At 38.5% G+C, this 23,286-nt stretch overlaps 1 protein-coding gene across 1 annotated transcript; it reads left to right on the top strand.

The window, feature by feature from the left end:
- The first annotated feature begins 22,085 nt into the window (after positions 1-22,085).
- Positions 22,086-22,925, top strand: LOC132356954 (small ribosomal subunit protein eS6-like). The gene has a single exon (XM_059910213.1). The coding sequence runs from the start codon at positions 22,122-22,124 to the stop codon at positions 22,869-22,871; it is 750 nt and encodes a 249-aa protein (XP_059766196.1). The 5' UTR covers positions 22,086-22,121; the 3' UTR covers positions 22,872-22,925.
- The last annotated feature ends 361 nt before the right edge of the window (positions 22,926-23,286 follow it).

Here is a 23,286-nt window from a genome sequence, read left to right on the forward strand (position 1 = left end):
AATATGATAGCATTCCTTTCTTTATGAAAAGCTGATGTTAAATCAATTCAGCGCCTTAAAACTTATGGCATCTTAAAATCAAGGCACTATGGTTAACCATAAACCCTTGACCTGCTGTGTCCAAGAGTAGATTTTAACCCATTAGATAAGGCTATTTTCAGTCCAGACCCAATCACAAACTTTCTCTTCATCTTTCTGCAAAACCTATTCCACTTTCACTCTTACCCATCCAGGAAAAAGCCACCACCATCCAGCCCATTGATAAACTTAGAAACCTGACAGACATTATTGATTCTTTCTTATTCCTCATCTACAATATTCAGCCCATTGCCATATCCCGCTAAACCTACCCCCAAAATATGATTCAAACACACCTCTACCACTACCACTCTAGATCAAGCAACCATCATCATACTCCTGGACTATTCTGATAGCCTCTGAGCTGGTCTCCTTGCTTTCACTCTGGCCTTCCTGCTCTCCACTTTCCACAAGGCAGCCAAAGGAATTTTTAATGTAAGCTACATCATGTTATTCTCCTAAAGTTCTTCAAATTTCCACTGCACTTAGAATAAAATTCAAAATGACATCCATAGCTTTCCATGAATTTCAAGCTTGTGCCAACCTCTTTAACCTCATCTTGCACCACACTCCACGTTGTTCCATTAAAACTCACCTATTTTCACTTTTCCCAATTTTTATTAAGCTCTTTCCCTCCTCAGAACATTAATCCATGCTATTCTCTCTGCCTAGCCTACTCTTCTCCCCTCTCTTCCCCCAGTTCATCCCTTCTTATCTTTTAGGTCTCAGCTTAAGTGTCATGTCTTCAGGGAACACTTTCCTGACCTTCCCACCCCAACTAAATTATATTTATCTCCATTATTTACTCTGACTCCATCCTTTCTTTTTATTTAAGGCAATTAGCAACATTTCTAAGATATATGTATATATATTAATGTATATATGTACATATACATGTATACATGTGTGGTTTGTGTATATATGTATACATATGTATACCATATAATGTTTATTTTTTCCTCCCCCACTGTACCATAAATTTCATGAGGACAAAAACTGTGCCTGTCCTGTTCACTACCCAATAATTAATATTCTCCCCAGGGCATAGTAGACACAATAAATATTCCTGAAGGAATAAACAAAGAAATAACCAAAACGTCCTCACACAAAGGAGCAAAATGGCTGGTCAAACATAAAAACAGTAAGTAGCATTTGACTAGAGAAACTAGAAAATAGGGTGCTCAGGTGAATCTAACAGACAAAAGCTGCAGATCCTACAGACAGAACAAGAAACAATTTCCAGTTAAAAAGGTACAGCAGCAGGCACAATATATTGGCAAGAAGCAAAACTTTAAAATTTCCTTAGCAATACAAAGATTACAACATTTAAAATCTAAATTGGGGGATTGGGATTGACATATACACACTAATATGTATTAAATAGATAACTAATGAGAACCCGCTGTATAGCACAGGGAACTCCACTTCGCTGTACAGTAGAAACTAACACAACATTGTAAAACAACTATACCCCAATTAAAAATTAATTAATTAAATGAAATACAATGCCAAAAAAATATCTAAATGTGGGTCAAATACTGAGCGTTTCCCACAAATACCAAGAGCCCTGATACAAGTAGGTGACTTTCCAAGCGTGATGGCTATGTGGCAATGACAGCAAAAGATCCAGAGGAAGATCACAGGAACCCAAGTATGGGAGGGGCTGCTGGCTGTCACTCAACATCTGCTCTCCCTTTCTTTCATGTAATACAGGTTTTTGGTAGTAGCCATGACTGATATAGGCAAAGTTCCAGAAGCACAGGGGAAAAAGCTGTGTGTCGTGGCATGAGAAAAGGTTGCAGGGAGGTGCCTTGTCTGTGGTGCTGCCAGTGCATAATGGAGAATCTGATGCCTTGAGTGGCTGCTCAACATTATACATGTAAGTGAAAGAGGAAGGTCTCTTTTCTGGAAAGAGGGGGATGGGTACAGTAAGGAATGAAGTCAAGAGACCTAGCACCCAGGCTCTGGATAACTTCTTACTGTCTGTGGAACCTCAGCGTGACAGCAGCCTCACTGTGCCTCATGTTCTCCATGTGAAAATGGCGGCCATGAGGACTCCATGGAAATACACACAAACTTGCTCAAGACTCCCAGAGAGATAATGAGCTGTGTCAGGCCTTGAAGACTGGGTATGATCTTGTCAGATAGAGATTCTGCTCAACTGTGGAGTCATGTTTATCCTTCATGCCCCCAAAAAGGGATCCCTGAGTCAGTCAAGAGTCGTTCTGGTTATACTGTAATTGGTTGTGTGATGTTAGGCAAGTCATTCACCCTCTCTGGGCCTCACTCTTCCCAAATGCAAAATGAATGAATTAAATTAGATGACCTCTGAGGTCACCCTGCCTTAATCTACGGGCTTTTTCCCCCCAGTATCTTTTTTTTAATAAGCCTTGTTTTTTGGTTTTTGGTTTTTTAATTTATTTATTTATTTTATTTATTTATTTTTGGCTGCGTTGGGTCTTCCTTGCTGCGTGCGTGCTTTCTCCAGTTGCGGTGAGCAGGGGCTACTCTTCGTTGCGGTGCGTGGGCTTCTCATTGCGGTGGCTTCTCTTGTTGCGGAGCACAGGCTCTAGGCGCGCGGGCTTCAGTAGTTGGGGCACGAGGACTCAGTGGTTGTGGCTTTTGGGCTCTAGAGCACAGGCTCAGTAGTTGTGGCGCACGGGCTTCATTGTTCCGTGGAGTGTGGGAACTTCCCGGACCAGGGCTTGAACCCTTGTCCCCTGCATTGGCAGGCGGATTCTTAACCACTGCACCACCAGGGAAGCCCTAGGCCTTGTTTTTTAGAGCAGTTCCAGGTTTACAACAAAACTGTGGGGAAGGTACAAAGATTTCCCATATATTTCCTGCCCCCACATGCGCATTATCCCCATTATCAACATGCCCCATCTGAGTGTACATTTGTTACAACTGAAGAAGCTACACATCATTATCACCCAAAGTCCATAGTTTACATTACGGTTTACTCTTGGTGTTCTACATTTTATAGGTTCCTACAAATGTATAATGACATATATCCACCATTATAGTATCATACAAAGTATTTTTACTGCCCTAAAAATCCTCTGTGCTCTGTCTATTCAGCCAACCCTCCTCGTTAACCCCTGGCAACCACTGATCCTTTTATTATCATAGTTTTACCTTTTCCAGAATGTCATATAGTTGGAAATAATACAGTATGTAGCCTTTTCAGATTGGCTTATTTCAGTTAATAATATGCATTTAAGTTTCCCCCACATCTTTCATGGATTGATAGCTCATTTCATTTTAGCACTGAATAATATTTCATTGTCTGAAAGTACCACAGTTTATTTATCCACTCACCTACTGAAGGACATCTTGGTTGCTTCCCACATTTTGGCAATTATGGATTAAGCTGCTATAAACATCTGTGAGCAGGTTTTTGTGTGGACATACAATGTTCAATTCATTTGAATAAATACCAAGGAATGCAATTGCTGAATTGTATGATAAGAGTGTGTTTAGTTTTCTAAGAAACCACCAAACTGTCATACAAAGTGTACCATTTTGCATTCCAATCAGCAATTAATGGGAGTTCCTGTTGCTCCACAGCCTCACCAGTTTTTGACACTGTCAGTGTTCTAGACTTGGGTTATTCTAATTGGTGTGTAGTAGTAACTCGTTGTTTTAATTTGCATTTCCCTGATGGCATATGATGTGGATCATCTTTTCATATGCCTACTTGCCATCTGTATGTCTTCTGTGGTGAGGTGTCTGTAAGGACTTTGGCCCATTTCTAAATCTGGCTGTTTGTTTTCTTATTGTTGAGTTTTAAGAGTTCTTTGAATAATTTGGATAACAGCCCTTTACCATATTTTTTTATAATATATGTAAAATACATATTTTTCCCAGTCTGTGGCTTCTCTTTTTTTCTCTTGATAGTGTCTTCTACAGAGCAGAAATTTTTAATTTTAATGAAGACCACTTTATCAATTCTTTCTTTCATGGATTGTGTCTTTGATGTTTTATCTAAAAAGTCATTGCCAAACCCTAGGTTATCCAGATTTTCTCCTACGTTATCTTCTAGGAGTTTTATAGTTTTGCATTTTACATTTGTATCTGTGATCCATTTTTGATGCAATCAAACGTTTATGCTGGGCTTCCCTGGTGGCGCAGTGGTTAAGAATCCAACTGCCAATGCAGGGGACATGGGTCCAAGCCCTGGTCTGGAAAGATCTCACACGTCGTGGAGCAACTAAGCCCATGCGCCACAACTACTGAGCCTGCACTCTAGAGCCCTCAAGCCACAACTACTGAAGCCCATGCACCTAGAGCCCATGCTCCGCAACAAGAGAAGCCACCGCGGTGAGAAGCCCACGCACCGCAACGAACAGTAGCACCCACTCACCACAACTAAAGCCCAAATGCAGCAACAAAGACCCAATGCAACCAAAAACAAATAAATAAATGTTTAAAAAATGTTTATGCTGATTATGGTTGCCCAACTAAAAGCTGAATTTCTGAGCCTCTTTTGCTGCTATGTATGGCCATGTGATAAAGTTCTGGCCATTAAGGTAAGAGAAGTTACATGTGCAACCTTTAGTTCTCACCCTTAAAAGGAGGAGCATATTTTCTTTCCCTCCCTCCTATGGCTTCTTCTATTCTACTGTCTGGAACATGCATATTATGGCCAGCCATCTGGAACTGCATAAACAAACACAGAGGAGAAACAGAGGAGCAAGAAGATAGAAGGAAACTGGATCCCTGTACAGCCATGTAGACCAGTGTTCCAGGGACTACTACCTAAAAGAAAAATAAATTTCTATCTTGTTTAAGCCATTCTTAATTTCCATTTCTGTTATAGACAGTAGAAGGTACATCGTAACTAGTAGAGTGGGTCATGAAAGAGAGAAATCCAGATCTTAGCAGAACGGGGACCATTCATTTGTTTTGTTTTGTTTTGTTTTGTTTATTGGGGGTTTTTGTTTGTTGTTTGTTTTTAATTTATTTTTTTATACAGCAGGTTCTTATTAGTCATCCATTTTATACATATCAGTGTATATATGTCAATCCCAATCACCAATTCATCACACCACAACCCCCACTCCCCCACCGCTTTCCCCACTTGGTGTCCATACGTTTGTTCTCTACATCTGTGTCTCAATTTCTGCCCTGCAAACCGGTTCATCTGTACCATTTTTCTGCGTTCCACATATATGCATTAATATACGATATTTGTTTTTCTCTTTCTGACTTACTTAACTCTGTATGACAGTCTCTAGATACATCCACGTCTCAACAAATGACTCAATTTTGTTCCTTTTTAAGGCTGAGTAATATTCCACTGTATATATGTACCACATCTTCTTTATCCATTCATCTGTCGATGGGCATTTAGGTTGCTTCCATGACCTGGCTATTGTAAAAAGTGCTGCAATGAACATTGGGGTGCGTGTGTCTTTTTGAATTATGGATTTCTCTGGGTATATGCCCAGTGGTGGGATTGCTGGATCATATGGTAATTCTATTTTTAGTTTTTTAAGGAACCTCCATACTGTTCTCCATAGTGGCTGTATCAATTTACATTCCCACCAACAGTGCAAGAGGGTTCCCTTTTCTCCACACCCTCTCCAGCATTTGTTGTTTGTCGATTTTCTGATGATGCCTATTCTAACTGGTGTGAGGTGATACCTCATTGTAGTTTTGATTTGCATTTCTCTAATAATTAGTGATGTTGAGCATCTTTTTATGTGCTTCTTGGCCATCTGTATGTCTTCTTTGTATATTTAGGTCTTCTGCCCATTTTTGGATTGGGTTGTTTGTTTTATTAATATTGAGCTGCATGAGCTGTTTATATATTTTGGAGATTAATCCTTTGTCCATTGATTCTTCTGCAAATATTTTCTCCCATTCTGAGGGTTGTCTTTTCGTCTTGTTTATGGTTTCCTTTGCTGTGCAAAAGCTTTGAAGTTTCATTAGGTCCCATTTGTTTATTTTTGTTTTTATTTCCATTACTCTAGGAGGTGGATCAAAAAAGATCTTGCTGTGATTTATGTCACAGAGTGTTCTTCCTATGTTTTCCTCTAAGAGTTTTATAGTGTCTGGCCTTACATTTAGGTCTCTAAGCCATTCTGAGTTTATTTTTGTGTATGGTGTTAGGGAGTGTTCTAATTTCATTCTGTAACATGTAGCTGTCCATTTTTCCCAGCACCACTTACTGAAGACACTGTCTTTTCTCCATTGTATATCCTTGCCTCCTTTGTCATAGATTAGTTGACCATAGGTGCGTGGGATTATCTCTGGGCTTTCTATCTTGTTCCATTGATCTATGTTTCTATTTTTGTGCCAGTACCATACTGTCTTGATTACTGTAGCTTTGTAGTATAGTCTGAAGTCAGGGAGTCTGTTTCCTCCAGCTCAGTTTTTTTCCCTCAACACTGCTTTGACTATTCAGGATCTTTGGGTCTCCATACAAATTTTAAGATTTTTTGTTCTAGTTCCGTAAAAAATGCCATTGGTAATTTGACAGGGATTGTATTGAATCTGTAGATTGCTTTGGGTAGTATAGACATTCTCACAATATTGATTCTTCCAATCCAAGAACATGGTATATCTCTCCATCTGTTGGTATCATCGTTAATTTCTTTCATCAGTGTCTTATAGTTTTCTGCATACAGGTCTTCTGTCTCCCTAGGTAGGTTTATTCCTAGGTATTTTATTCTTCTTGTTGCAATGGTAAATGGGAGTGTTTCCTTAATTTCTCTTTCAGATTTTTCATCATTAGTGTATCGGAAAGCAAGAGATTTCTGTGCATTAATTTTGTATCCTGCAACTTTACCAAATTCATTGATTAGCTCTAGTAGTTTTCTGGTGGCATCTTTAGGATTTTCTATGTATAGTAACATGTCATCTGCAAACAGTGATAGTTTTACTTCTTCTTTTCCAATTTGTATTCCTTTTATTTCTTTTTCTTCTCTGATTGCCATGGCTAGGACTTCCAAAACTATGTTGAATAATAGTGGTGAGAGTGGGCAACCTTGTCTTGTTCCTGATCTTAGAGGAAATGCTTTCAGTTTTTCACCATTGAGAATGATGTTGGCGGTGGGTTTGTCATATATGGCCTTTATTATGTTGAGGTAGGTTCCCTCTATGCCCACTTTCTGGAGAGGTTTTATCATAAATGGGTGTTGAATTTTGTCAAAAGCTTTTTCTGCATCTACTGAGATGATCATATGGCTTTTATTCTTCAATTTGTTAATATGGTGTATCACACTGATTGATTTGCGTATATTGAAGAATCCTTGCATTCCTGGGATAAACCCCACTTGATCATGGTGTATGATCCTTTTAATATGTTGTTGGATTCTGTTTGCTAGTATTTTGTTGAGGATATTTGCATCTATATTCATCAGTGATATTAGTCTGTAATTTTCTTTTTTTGTAGTATCTTTGTCTGGTTTTAGTATCAGGGTGATGGTGGCCTTGTAGAATGAGTTTGGGAGTTTTCCTTCCTCTGCAAATTTTTGGAAGAGTTTGAGAAGGATGGGTGTTAGCTCTTCTCTAAATGTTTGATAGAATTCACCTGTGAAGCCATCTGATCCTGGACTTTTGTTTGTTGGAAGATTTTTAATCACAGTTTCAATTTCATTACTTGTGATTGGTCTGTTCATATTTTCTGTTTCTTCCTGGTTCAGTCTTGGAAGGTTATACCTTTCTAAGAATTTGTCCGTTTCTTCCAGGTTTTATTGGCATAGAGTTGCTTGTAGTAGTCTCTTAGGATTCTTTGTACTTCTGCGGTGTCTGTTGTAACTTCTCCTTTTTCATTTCTAATTTTATTGATTTGAGTCCTCTCCCTCTTTTTCTTGATGAGTCTGGCTAATGGTTTATCAATGTTGTTTATCTTCTCAAAGAACCAGCTTTTAGTTTTATTGATCTTTGCTCTTGTTTTCTTTGTCTCTATTTCATTTATTTCTGCTCTGATCTTTATGATTTCTTTCCTTCTGCTAACTTTGGGTTTTGTTTGTTCTTCTTTCTCTAGTTCCTTTAGGTGTAAGGTTAGATTGTTTACTTGAGATTTTTCTTGTTTCTTGAGGTAGGCTTGTATAGCTATAAACTTCCCTCTTAGAACTGCTTCTGCTGCCTCCCATAGGTTTTGGATCATCGTGTTTCATTGTCATTTGTCTCTAGGTATTTTTTGATTTCCTCTTTGATTTCTTCAGTGATCTCTTGGTTATTTAGTAACGTATTGTTTAGCCTCCATGTGTTTGTGTTTTTTACATTTTTTTCCCTGTAATTCATTTCTGATCTCATAGCGTTGTGGTCAGAAAAGATGCTTGATATGATTTCAATTTTCTTAAATTTACTGAGGCTTGATTTGTGACCCAAGATGTGATCTATCCTGGAGAGTGTTCCATGTGCACTTGAGAAGAAAGTGTAATCTGCTGTTTTTGGATGGAATGTCCTATAAATATCAATTAAATCTATCTGGTCTATTGTGTCATTTAAAGCTTCTGTTTCCTTATTTATTTTCATTTTGGATGATCTGTCCATTGGTGTAAGTGACGTGTTAAAGTCCCCCACTATTATTGTGTTCCTGTCAATTTCCTCTTTTATAGCTGTTAGCAGTTGCTTTATGTATTGAGGTGCTCCTATGTTGGGTGCATATATATTTATAACTGTTATATCTTCTTGTTGGATTGATCCCTTGATCATTATGTAGTGTACTTCCTTGTCTCTTGTAACATTCTTTATTTTAAAGTCTATTTTATGTGATACGAGTATTGCTACTCCAGCTTTCTTTTGATTTCCATTTGCGTGGAATATCTTTCCATCCCCTCACTTTCAGTCTGTATGTGTCCCTAGGTCTGAAGTGGGTCTCTTGTAGACAGCATATATATGGGTCTTGTTTTTGTATCCATTCAGCAAGCCTGTGTCTTTTGGTTGGAGCATTTAATCCATTCACGTTTAAGGTAATTATCGATATGTATGTTCCTATGACCCTTTTCTTAATTGTTTTGGGTTTGTTTTTGTAGGTCCTTTTCTTCTCTTGTGTTTCCCACTTAGAAAAGTTCCTTTAGCATCTGTTGTAGAGCTGGTTTGGTGGTGCTGAATTCTCTTAGCTTTTGCTTGTCTGTAAAGCTTTTGATTTCTCCATCGAATCTGAATGAGATCCTTGCTGGGTAGAGTAATCTTGGTTGTAGGTTCTTCCCTTTCATCACTTGAAGTATATCATACCACTCCCTTCTGGCTTGTAGAGTTTCTGCTGAGAAATCAGCTGTTAACCTTATGGGAGTTCCCTTGTATGTTATTTGTTGTTTTCCCCTTGCTGCTTGCAACAATTTTTCTTTGTCTTTAATTTTTGCCAATTTGATTACTATGTGTCTCGGTGTGTTTCTCCTTGGGTTTATCCTGTATGGGACTCTCTGAGCTTCCTGGACTTGGGTGGCTATTTCCTTTCCCATGTTAGGGAAGTTTTCAACCGTAATCTCTTCAAATATTTTCTCGGGTCCTTTCTGTCTCTCTTCTCCTTCTGGGACCCCTATGATGCGAATGTTGTTGCGTTTAATGGTTTCCCAGAGGTCTCTTAGGCTGTCTTCATTTCTTTTCATTCTTTTTTCTTTATTCTGTTCCACAGCAGTGAATTCCACCATTCTGTCTTCCAGGTCACTTATCCGTTCTTCTGCCTCAGTTATTCTGCTATTGATTCCTTCTAGTGTAGTTTCCATTTCAGTTATTGTATTGTTCATCTCTGGTTGTTTGTTCTTTAATTCTTCTAGGTCTTTGTTAAACATTTCTTGCATCTTCTCGATCTTTGCCTCCATTCTTTTTCCGAGGTCCTGGATCATCTTCACTATCATTATTCTGAATTCTTTTTCTGGAAGGTTGCCTATCTCCACTTCATTTAGTTGTTTTTCTGGGGTTTTATCTTGTTCCTTCATCTGGTACATAGCCCTCTGCCTTTTCATCTTGTCTATCTTTCTGTGAATGTGGTTTTTGTTCCACAGGCTGTAGGATTCTAGTTCTTCTTGCTTCTGCTGTCTGCCCTCTGGTGGATGAGGCTATCCTAGAGGCTTGAGCAAGTTTCCTCAGGGACCATTCTTTTAGTCACTCCTAAGAAAGAGTTTTCATCTGTCCCTTGAGATAGTAACTGTAAAGTAATATCAGAACCCACTTCATTTAATTTATAGTGGTTGCATATAATTATGTAATACTCATTATACATTAAATTGCTTATAGCTCCCATTAAATCAAATATATTCAGCATTCTCTTGTATTCTTCCTAAGGATAAAAGTTACAGAGACCCTCTAGATATGTTATAAATGAGTTTCCTGATTGGACCCTACTTGGCAATGGCAGTAAACATTTTGGGGCTGAGAATGGGCAAAACCAATTAAGGAGCTTTCTCATATCTATACCTAAGTGATAACCCCTCTCCCCACTCTGATTCATACAGTCCTTACAAAATATTGCTCTAACCAGTTCATGGTATGTGCTATACCATGACAGAGCTATATTAAAGGTATTTTAAATGGGTATGCTGAATATTCTCTGCTTCCCTCTCCATTTAATTGCTTCCTTCCCTGTGTCCTGTACTAATCTTCATGGAATGCACCAGCTGGGTCTCTTATGTTCTGGCTTCTGGCTGGGTTTGGCCCATCAGCGGCATGAGTAGGGGATGTAGGGTAGGACAAAACAGAAGTCCCCCAGCTTCTTCCCTGCCTGGCCACAGTTGGCAGTGGCTGTTTTTCTCAACTCAAGGCCAAGAGGGGAGCAGAGAATGTCCCTTTTGTACATTTGGACAATTTCTCAGAGTGGAGGCTAGGTGCAATTGTGAGCTGTTGACAAATAGAAAGCCACCACCATCCTCAGGCCATGTCAATTAGGAATTGAGCCCAGTGTGAAATACTATTGGGAGAGAAGTACAGTCGCATGGTAGCCTCTGCTGCTTCCCAGTATAAAACTCCTTTGCTGTGATATAGCCAGTAAACCTTGCTCTAAACTGCATTCAGAGAGACAGAGTACTAAGAACTAGAAACAAAATGTGCTTCTTGAACCAGAAGGAGGGGCATCACCTGGGAGAGTTTGTTAGAAATACAGAAGCTTGGGCCTCACCCGAGACCTAGTGAATCAGAATCTACATTTTTTATCAAAATTAACAGATGATTCATATGCACACTTAAGTTTGAGAAGCATCACCTTAAGAAAACATCTGCTCATATGGATCTCTTAATTTAATTACTTATTTTTTCCCATTTTCCCTAGAAAAATCCCAAATCTTCAACCACTTCACATAAATGTTTTTTAACATTTGAATTACACATGTTGTACCCTCATCGGAGTGTGCAGTGAATCCTGAAGAATAAAAATTCTAATTAATACTCGGAGTGATTTCCAGAAGAAAAATAGTCAAGCTATACATAAAATTAATCTGGTTTTGGACGTCACTGGTGGCACAGTGGTTAAGAATCCACCTGCCAGTGCAGGAGACATGGGTTCGAGCCCTGGTCCAGGAAGATCCCACATTCCACGGAGCAACCAAGCCCGAGCGCCACAACTCCTGAGCCTGTGCTCTAAAGCCTGTGCGCCACAACTACTGAAGCCCGCGTGCCACAACTACTGAAACCCGTGCGCCTAGAGCCCGTGCTCCGCAACAAGAGAAGCCACTGCAATGAGAAGCCCGCACATCACAACGAAGAGTAGTCCCCACTCACTGCAATTAGAGAAAAGCCTGCGTGCAGCAACGAAGACCAAATGTAGCCATAAATAAATAAATGAATAAATTTTAAAAATAAAAAATAGGTAAAATTAATTTGTTTTTGAATAAATTCTTCCTAAGTCTGACTCAGGTTTTTAATTCTTGCCCTCTTTTATGAGGTAAAGTTCATAAAATTTAGGACAGTTACATTGAACAGAATTGTTTCTCCACAGTTTCTCAAAGCCAATGGAATATATTTATAAATTTTATAAACATATTTATCTATGCTTATTAATAGCTATACTCTCACTATACTCAATATCCAATTGATGAAATCAATTATCTCATTTAATCATAAAATTCAAGAAGCATTTGCTTAAGACCAATGAAATCAGGGACTTCCCTGGTGGCACAGTGGTTAAGAATCTGCCTGCCAATGCAAGGTACACTGGTTTGAGCCCTGCTCTGGGAAGATCCCATATGCCACGGAGCAACTAAACCCGTGTCCCACAACTACTGAGCCTGCGCTCTATAGCCCGTGAGCCACAACTACTGAGCCCGCGTGCCACAACTACTGAAGCCCGTGCGCCTAGAGCCCATGCTCCGCAACAAGAGAAGCCACCGCAATGGAGAGTAGCCCCCGCTGGTTGCAACTAGAGAAACCCCATGCGCAGCAACAAAGACCCAACGCAGCCAAAAATTAATTAATTAATTAATTTTTTAAAAAAGACCAATGAAATCAAATTCTGCAACTCTTGAAAATTAAAATGATTACAAGAATATATATAACTGAAACTTGTGTTGATACAAATTGCTAACTATAACAACATAAGAGAAGCAATTTCTGAAATGCAAATATAGTTATATTGTTAATTGAAACATAGGTAAAATGAAATCTCTTAGCTAATGCTGTCATTAACTGACTTAAAATATTTCTGTTTTGCTCTGTAATTTTCTATGTTAATTTGATATTCAGCACTTGATTAAATTTGCCTTACACTTAAGCATAGAAGCATAGACATTTAATTCAGCTCCCAGTTTATATTATGCTTATGAAGAAATGCAACATGCAATAAAATGTATAAATATTTTGGAATTCATTTCAATTATTTTATTTTTGCCTCTATGCATTAATATATTTTTATAAACATTCACTGTTTTGTTCAGGTTCAAAGATTTCTCGACTTGTAACATCAATTAACTGCATAAACTATATTTTTTAAGTGGCCTTGATGTAATCCCGAAACTAAAGAATTTTGTACTGTATGATGGTGTGCATCAATAAAAATTTGCTTTCTTTTGGATGTATGGTTTAAAATAATCAGAACTTTTCATGCGGTTCAGTTCACATCACATAGTATCTATTCATAGACTCAACCCCTGTAATCTGAGTCCTTATAATCTCTGTTCAAGGACTTATGAAGCTGAAATCCTGACAACTACAATAGTTATCATTTATTCACAGTCTACTAAATGTCAAGCACTCTACTTGTTGCCTTACATATAATGGTCTCATTTGAACCCCACTACAAGCCTATGAAGTTGGTATTATTACCCAAAATGTAAGGTAAAGAAATTGAAGTTCAAAGAGGTTAAGTGACTTGCCCAATTTTTCACTGCAGGCAACCCCTTTGAACACAAGGTTCTAAACTCTACCTCTTTATGCCCTGCCATGATGCCTTGACGGAATGTTAAAATATATTTGTTGAACACCTCTTCTATGTAAAACACTGTACTTAACTTCAAAGAGGATTCAGGAAGAATGAACACAATCTTTACCCTCAAAAAAGTTTTAATCTACTTGAGGTAGAGGACAAGAATAAAAAGATGTACGTAAGTAGTTTTATTACTCACAAGAATGTAGGTAAATTGTTCCTTTTATTAAAGTCTTATTTTAGCCAAGAATGGGACATGTTCATTTTAAATTACATATTACAATGGATCTATAGTAATTGTCTTATTATAGATTCCTCCACAAGCTGAATCTCAGATAAGAAATCTAGTAAAAGAGTTTATTTGGTAAAATAGATCCCATCAAAATTTAAAACTTCCTCTGTGAAAAACCTGTTAAGAGAATGAAAAGACAAGCTGCAGATGATGATAAAGAATTTGAAAGCCACATATCTAACAAAGGACTAGTATCTATAAAAATATAAACAATTCAATTGGAAAATAGGCAAAAGTAATTAACAGACATTCAATAAAGAGGATACAGAGATGATAAACACATGAAAATATGTTCAACTTCATTATCCATTAGGGAAATGCAAATTAAACCCACAATTAAATATCACTACATATTATATGTAAATGGATTAAATGCTCCAACCAAAAGACATAGACTGGCTGAATGGATACAAAAACAAGACCCATATATATGCTGTCTACAAGAGACCCACTTCAGACCTAGGGACACATACAGACTGAAAGTGAGGGGATGGAAAAAGATATTCCATGCAAATGGAAATCTAAAGAAAGCTGGAGTAGCAATTCTCATATCAGACAAAATAGACTTTAAAATAAAGACTATTACAAGAGACAAAGAAGGACACTACATAATGATCAAGGAATCAATCCAAGAAGAAGATACAACAATTGTAAATATTTATGCACCCAACATAGGAGCACCTCAATACATAAGGCAAATACTAACAGCCATAAAAGGGGAAATCGACAGTAACACAATCACAGTAGGGAATTTTAACACCCCACTTTCACCAATGGACAGATCATCCAAAATGAAAATAAATAAGGAAGCACAAGTTTTAAATGATATACATTAAACAAGATGGACTTAACTGATATTTATAGGACATTCCATCCAAAAACAACAGAATACTCATTCTCCTCAAGTGCTCATGGAACATTCTCCAGGATAGATCATATCTTGGGTCACAAATCAAGCCTTCGTAAATTTAAGAAACTTGAAATCGTATCAAGTATCTATTCCTACCACAACGCTCTGAGACTAGATGTCAATTACAGGAAAAAATCCGTAAAAAATACAAGAAAATGGAGGCTAAACAATACACTACTTAATAACCATGAGATCACTGAAGAAATCAAAGAGGAAATCAAAAAATACCCAGAAACAAATGACAATGAAAACACGACAACCCAAAGCCTATGGGATGCAGCAAAAGCAGTTCTAAGAGGGAAGTTTATAGTAATACAATCCTACCTTAAGAAACAAGAAACAGATAATGGTGTGCTGAATTGGGCGATTGGGATTGACATGTATACACTAATGTGTACAAAACTGACGACTGATTCAAAAATTTTAAAAAAGAAAAAAAAAGAAACAAGAAACATCTCAAATAAAGAACCTAACCTTACACCTAAAGTAATTAGAGAAAGAAGAACAAAAAAACCCCAAAGTTAGCAGAAGGAAAGAAATCATAAAGATCAGATAAGAAATAAATGAAAAAGAAATGAAGGAAACGATAGCAAAGATCAATAAAAGTAAAAGCTGGTTCTTTGAGAAGATAAAATTGATAAACCATTAGCCAGACTCATCAAGAAAAAAAGGGAGAAGACTCAAATCAATAGAATTAGAAATGAAAAAGGAGAAGTAACAACTGACACTGCAGAAATACAAAGGATCATGAGAGATTACTACAAGCAACTCTATGCCAATAAAATGGACAACCTGGAAAAAATGGACAAATTCTTAGAAAAGCACAACCTCCTGAGACTGAACCAGGAAGAAATAGAAAATATGAACAGACCAATCACAAGCACTGAAATTGAAACTGTGATTAAAAATCTTCCAACAAACAAAAGTCCAGGACCAGATGGCTTCACAGGTGAATTCTATCAAACATTTAGAGAAGAGCTAACACCTATCCTTCTCAAACTCTTCCAAAATATTGCAGAGGGAGGAACACTCCCAAACTCATTCTACGAGGCCACCATCACCCTGATACCAAAACCAGACAAAGGTGTCATAAAGAAAGAAAACTACAGGCCAATATCACTGATGAACATAGATGCAAAAATCCTCAACAAAATACTAGCAAACAGAATCCAACAGCACATTAAAAGGATCATACACCATGATCAAGTGGGGTTTATTCCAGGAATGCAAGGATTCTTCAATATACGCAAGTCAATCAATGTGATACACCATATTAACAAACTGAAGGAGAAAAACCATACGACCATCTCAATCCATGCAGAGAAAGCTTCCGACAAAATTCAACACCAATTTATGATAAAAACCCTGCAGAAAGTAGGCATAGAGGGAACTTTCCTCAACATAATAAAGGCCATATATGACAAACCCACAGCCAACATCATCCACAATGGTGAAAAACTGAAACCATTTCCACTAAGATCAGGAACAAGACAAGGTTGCCCACTCTCACCACTATTTTTCAACATAGTTTTGGAAGTTTTAGCCACAGCAGTCAGAGAAGAAAAACAAATAAAAGGAATCCAAATCGGAAAAGAAGAAGTAAAGCTGTCACTGTTTGCAGATGACATGATACTATACATAGAGAATCCTAAAGATGCTACCAGAAAACTACTACAGCTAATCAATGAATTAGGTAAAGTAGCAGGATACAAAATTAATGCACAGAAATCTCTAGCATTCCGATACACTAATGATGAAAAATCTGAAAGTGAAATTAAGAAAACACTCCCATTTACCATTGCAACAAAACGAATAAAATACCTAGGAATAAACCTACCTAAGGAGACAAAAGACCTGTATGCAGAAAATTATAAGACACTGATGAAAGAAATTAAAGATGATACAAATAGATGGAGAGATATACCACGTTCTTGGATTGGAAGAATCAACATTGTGAAAATGACTCTGCTACCCAAAGCAATCTACAGATTCAATGCAATCCCTATGAAACTACAACTGGCATTTTTCACAGAACTAGAACAAAAAATTTCACAATTTGTATGGAAACGCAAAAGACCCCGAACAGCCAAAGCAATCTTGAGAAAGAAAAACGGAGCTGGAGGAATCAGTCTCCCTGACTTCAGACTATATGACAAAGCTACAGTAATCAAGACAGTACGGTACTGGCACAAAAACAGAAATATAGATCAATGGAACAGGATAGAAAGCCCAGAGATAAACCCATGCACATATGGTCACCTTATCTTTGATAAAGGAGGCAAGAATATACAGTGGAGAAAAGACACCCTCTTCAATAAGTGGTGCTGGGAAAACTGGTCAGGTACATGTAAAAGTATGAAATTAGAACACTCCCTAACACCATACACAAAAATAAACTCAAAATGGATTAAAGACCTAAATGTAAGGCCAGACACTGTCAAACTCTTAGAGGAAAACATAGGCAGAACACTCTATGACATAAATCACAGCAAGATCCTTTGTGACCCACCTCCTAGAGAAATGGAAATAAAAACAAAACTAAACAAATGGGACCTAAGGAAACTTAAAACCTTTTGCACAGCAAAGGAAACCGTAAACAAGACCAAAAGATAACCCTCAGAATGGGAGAAAACATTTGCAAATGAAGTAACTGACAAAGGATTGATCTCCAAAATTTACAAGCAGCTCATGCAGCTCAATATCAAAAAAACAAACAACCCAATCCAAAAATGGGAAGGAGACCTAAACAGACATTTCTCCACAGAAGATATACAGAGTGCCAACAAACACATGAAAGAATGCTCAACATCATTAATCATTAGAGAAATGCAAGTCAAAACTACAGTGAGGTATCACCTCACACCAGTCAGAATGGCCATCATCAAAAAATCTACAAACAATAAATGCTGGAGAGGGTGTGGAGAAAAGGGAACCCTCTTGCACTGTTGGTGGGAATGTAAATTGATACAGCCACTATGGAGAACAGTATGGAGGTTCCTTAAAATACTAAAAATAGAACTACCATACAACACAGCAATCCCACTACTGGGCATATACCCTGAGAAAACCATAATTCAAAAAGAGTCATGTACCAAAATGTTCATTGCAGCTCTATTTACAATAGCCAGGACATGGAAGCAACCTAAGTGTCCATCAGCAGATGGATGGATAAAGATGTGGCACATATATACAATGGAATATTACTCAGCCATAAAAAGAAACGAAATTGAGTTATTTGTAGTGAGGTGGATGGACCTAGAGTCTGTCATACAGAGTGAAGTAAGTCAGAAAGAGAAAAACAAATACCGTATGCTAACACATACATACGGAATCTAAAAAAAAAAAAGGTCATGAAGAACCTAGGGGCAAGACAGGAATAAAGACACAGACCTACTAGAGAATGGACTTGAGGATATGGGGAGGGGGAAGGGTAAGCTGTGACAAAGTGAGAGAGTGGCATGGACATATATACACTACCAAACGTAAAACAGATAGCTAGTGGGAAGCAGCCGCATAGCACAGGGAGATCAGCTCGGTGCTTTGTGACCACCTAGTGGGGTGGGAAGGAGGGAGATGCAAGAGGGAAGAGATATGGGAACATATGTGTATGTATAACTGATTCACTTTGTTATAAAGCAGAAACTAACACACCATTGTAAAGCAATTATACTCCAATAAAGATGTTAAAAAAGAATCCAGTAATTACCATTGAAAAATATATTACATTAAGATTAAGCAAGAACACGAGGCCATAAAAAATTACAAAACAAGAAATAACTATTTAAAAAAATATATCACTATATACCTATCATAATGGCTAAAATAGAAAATAATGACAGAACCATATGCTGAGAAGCATGTGGAGAAACTGGATCACTCACACGTTGCTGGTGGAAGTATAAAATGGTACAGCCACTCTGGAAAATTTGATGGATTATTTTAAAACTAAGCATGTAACTACCATATGACTCAGTAATTGCAATCCTGGGTATTTATCCCAGAGGAATGGAAATTATGCTCATGCAAAACCCTGTACATGAATGTTCAGAGCAGCTTTCTTTGTAACAGCCAAAAAGTGAAAATAGCCCAAATGTCTCTCAATGGGCAAATGATTAAACGAACTGTTGTGTGTACATATTATGGAATACCACTCTTTTACTTCCTTCAATTCTATCCCTCCTTTGAAGTGTCTATTTTCAATTAGGTTACCCTTAGTTAAATCATGAACCACCATAACAGACTACCGGTAGGAGATTCTGCTTGGCAAAACTAAGGAAGAGTCTGTAGGAAATAGGTCACAAGCAGATAAAATCTTGTTTTTAAATGTTTATTTATACTTTTATTCCATTGTCAAATTTACCTCCTCTAAGTGTTCTCTGTAATTTCAAATTTTATTCAACACAAACAACTTCATGGCCCACCATGGAAATCCAGAGAAGTCATTTCTAAGCATATACATTTTATAATATTAGGAGAAACAGTCATAAAGGACTCACATTTTTCTGCAAAATTTTATCCACTGTGAGTCCAAAGTCACCAAGAACCAGGCCTGGAACTGGTGTTTTCTTGCCATTTGAACAGAGACTACTTTATTAGGAAACAGAAGTTTTATCGGAACTTTCTTTTATAGATTTGAACTCAACTGTGCTCTACCCTCTCCAAAGGAAGCAGTATTTCAGATAGAATTTTCCTTTTTGAGAATTGTCTTTCTAATTTTAGAAAACTGAGCATTGTATAAATAACACAATCACTGTAAAGGTATAAAATGTAACTGTTTGCTACCATCTAGTGGAACTACTAAGTTTTGCACAGAAACATTTTTCACTTTACCAGTCATTCTATTTCATTACTTTTCTGATTCTTGGTTACATGAATTTGTGGTTGTAAAAGTAAAACTTCTTGCTATTTGATCCAAAATTCTTAACATACAAGGAACAAGTGTAAGGGACAATATATCAATAGAAAGAGAGGAAAAGTCTTCTGAAAACACATTATTGCACTTTTTCCCATTTAAAATAAACTAAAAACTATTTTGATAATCATTCACAAACTGATCAGAGGGAAGGGTCAAGAATCATACTCCACCTAAGTTTATGCTCAGACTTGGTTCTCATGCAAATCGGTATTGTATCCTCAGTCCCAGCTTGCTCCTATTCTACATAACATGTAATTTTATTGCCAGACTTTTCCCCTAGGGTGCTTATGTCATGTAGAGCACATCAAATATGTCTGGTCATGCTAATTACGTTCTTCTTGAACATGGCAAAGAAATCCTGGTGGAATACAAGAACTGAAAAACCAAATTATGAATGTGCCATATGATCACTGATGGGAAGACAAATGTGTAGCAAACACTATGTTCCACAACACTGATCATGTTGCTTTCGCTATTCTAGAGTATAGAAGGGCTTTATCAGTGTCCATTCCTATGCCCTCAGTAGTCACAGTCATACAGATGAGCCTAAAGCACATATGATTCTCTGCCTGAGAACGTTCTCAGCTAAGGTTTCTTTCCTCAAGTTTGCATTCTAAAAGAAGAACATTATATTAGAGGAGTGTATGTATTGTGAAATGAGCATTTAGTCATATTTCTGGCATCAGGATTTATTTTCCCAGTCCTCATGGCCCCCTTGAATCTAGCTACAGAATACTGCATGGCATTTACTACATCACAGGAGTCGGGCAAAGGTTTGTACTGACCAGACAGACTCCCAGAAAAGGATATTTTCACAAGGATTATTTACACTCCAACACTAAAAGTATCTTCATTTGGATCCTCCTCCATGTCAAAGCTCCCATCCCCAGGAAACACACCGAAAAAAATTGCAAGAGATGTCCTTTGTGCCATCTTGACCAGAGCCCTATCCACTGTGGTGCTATGCAATGGACACCTCTGAATAGCTTTGAACTGAACTAACAATTTCCCAAGTAGCATAAAGTTTAAATATCCATTAAAATAACTGGGATGTTTAAAGTTGTTAGTCAAGGACAACAGAAAGAAGAAAAGGACCCACAAGTAAGACACTATTGTAATGAGATGACCCTTCAGATTTATCTGTCCTGAGGACATGACAACAGTTGATAGAGAAGAAGTAGCTCTAATAATTCTCTAATCCACTCCAAATTTGGTTAGAATACTATTGTGTAAATAACCATTGCATGACCCATTGCCCCCCACCTTAAGATTGCCCAATAAGTGCCCTGGTCCTAAAGCATTCTCCTAAATAGAAGCTGGGGTGTTAAGCTGCCATGTGGCCCCAGATTCTTTCCAGGAAGAAACTTTTCCCCTGAATGATTCTCCCCTGTTCTGGGTAAACCATAAATTTCCTTGTATTGCTTAAGCATGTGCGTCATGTGGCACCTGGCCTGCCCCACCAGTACATCTGCTCCCCAACCCTCACACCTCCACCTGCCATCAGGAAGAGAACGGCGTCTTCACCTGCAGCACAAGAGGGGTGCATGCAGTCCATCATCCTGTGTCAGTTATCCTGAGGGACTTGATGGCCACGAGAGACTGGCACGCACTACAGATGCTGATCTTGCTGTGTCCCTTCTCCTTTCTGTGCGTAAAACATTGTTCCAACCAGTGCTTTGTGTGTTGAGTCCTCCTTCATGACTCAGAACCCACAGAAGATGCAGTAGGCCAAGGTCTGTGGGCTCCTTCTTCTGGTGGTTATCAACATTCACACTTACTTTCTTTTATATAATTAGAAGTTTTACCTGAGCAAATGTCTAGGGCCCCTGCAACAAACCTTAGCCCCTTTCCTTTCTCCCCCCTCCTACAGGCTGGACATGGTGGTGAGCAATCCCTGACCATGTGAAGGAAGATGGCAGAGTCACAAGACAGCAGCCCAACAACCAACTCTAGAGTTCCCATCTAGAATTTCACATAAGAGAAAAATGAACAAGTGGAGATGTTAGAGCAGGGAGCTGGAAGCAAATGTGAGATATCGAGAGATGAAATATGGATGGAGATACCATCTTCACACTGGCAAGACTTGGCAAAGGAGGGACCAGAGACAAGGAGTATAAAGACAGATCCTTGGGGGCTTCCCTGGTGGCACAGTGGTTAAGAATCCACCTGCTAATGCAGGGAACACAGGTTCGATCCCTGGTCCAGGAAGATCCCACATGCTGCAGAGCAACTAAGCCTGTGCGCCACAACTAATGAGCCTGCACTCTAGAGCTCGTGAGCCACAACTACTGAAGCCCGCGTGTCTAGAGCCCATGCTCCACAACAAGAGGAGCCACCACAATGAGAAGCCCGCTCACCACAACAAAGAGTAGCCCCCACTCGCCGCAACTAGTGAAAGCCCACGCACAGCAATGAAGACCCAACACAGCCAAAAATTAATTAAGTAATTAAGTAATTAATTATTTTTTAAAAAAAGACAGATCCTTGGAGGACACCAAATCTTAGAGGGTGGGAAGAGAAAGACAAGTCAGAGAAGAAACAGTCAGAGAAATAAGATGAAAAACAGGGGAGCAGCTCTCTTTTTCGTGGCGCCTCGGAGGCGTTCGGCCGCTTCAGAATGAAGCTGAACATCTCTTTCCCGGCCACTGGCTGCCAGAAACTCATTGAAGTGGACGATGAACGAAAACTTCGTACCTTTTATGAGAAGCGTATGGCCACAGAAGTTGTTGCTGACGCTCTGGGTGAAGAATGGACGGGTTATGTGGTCCGAATCAGTGGTGGGAACGACAAACAGGGTTTCCCCATGAAGCAGGGTGTCTTGACCCATGGCCGAGTCCGCCTGCTACTGAGTAAGGGGCATTCCTGTTACAGACCAAGGAGGACTGGAGAAAGAAAGCGCAAATCTGTACGGGGTTGCATTGTGGATGCCAATCTGAGCGTTCTCAATTTGGTCATTGTAAAAAAAGGAGAGAAGGATATTCCTGGACTCACTGATACTACTGTGCCTCATCGCCTGGGGCCCAAAAGAGCTAGCAGAATCCGCAAACTTTTCAATCTCTCTAAAGAAGATGATGTCCGCCAGTATGTTGTGAGAAAGCCCCTAAACAAAGAAGGTAAGAAACCTAGGACCAAAGCACCCAAGGTTCAGCGTCTTGTTACTCCACGTGTTCTGCAACACAAACGTCGGCAAATTGCTCTGAAGAAACAGCGTACTAAGAAAAATAAGGAAGAGGCTGCAGAATATGCTAAACTTTTGGCCAAGAGAATGAAGGAGGCCAAAGAAAAACGCCAGGAACAGATTGCCAAGAGACGGAGGCTGTCCTCTCTGAGAGCTTCTACTTCTAAGTCTGAGTCCAGTCAAAAATGAGATGTTCTAAGAGTAACAAATAAATAAGATCAGACATCAAAAAAAAAAAAAAAACAGGGGAGCATAAAAATCATAGGGTAGGCTCAACAACAACCACCAATTAAAAAATGGACAAAGGACTTGAATAAGCAATTCTCCAAAGAAGGTATACAAATGACTAATAAGCACATGAAAGATGCTTAACATCACTAATCATTAGGGAAACGCAAATGAAAAATACAATGAGATGTCACCACATACCCATTAAGATGGCTACTCAAAAAAAAAAAAAATAATGACAGAAAATAACAAGTGTTGGCCAGGATGTGGAGACATTGGACCCCTAGTGAACTGTTGGTGGGAATGTAAAATGGGACAGTCACTTCAGAAAACAGTATGGCATTTCCTCAAAGAATTAAAAATAGAACAGGCATAA

This window comes from Balaenoptera ricei, chromosome X, assembly GCF_028023285.1.
Source record: "Balaenoptera ricei isolate mBalRic1 chromosome X, mBalRic1.hap2, whole genome shotgun sequence".
NCBI lineage: Eukaryota > Metazoa > Chordata > Mammalia > Artiodactyla > Balaenopteridae > Balaenoptera > Balaenoptera ricei.

Bases quoted from the DNA above. Each gene is read 5' to 3' on its own strand.
- LOC132356954 (XM_059910213.1), top strand. From the start codon at position 22,122: ATGAAGCTGAACATCTCTTTCCCGGCCACTGGCTGCCAGAAACTCATT.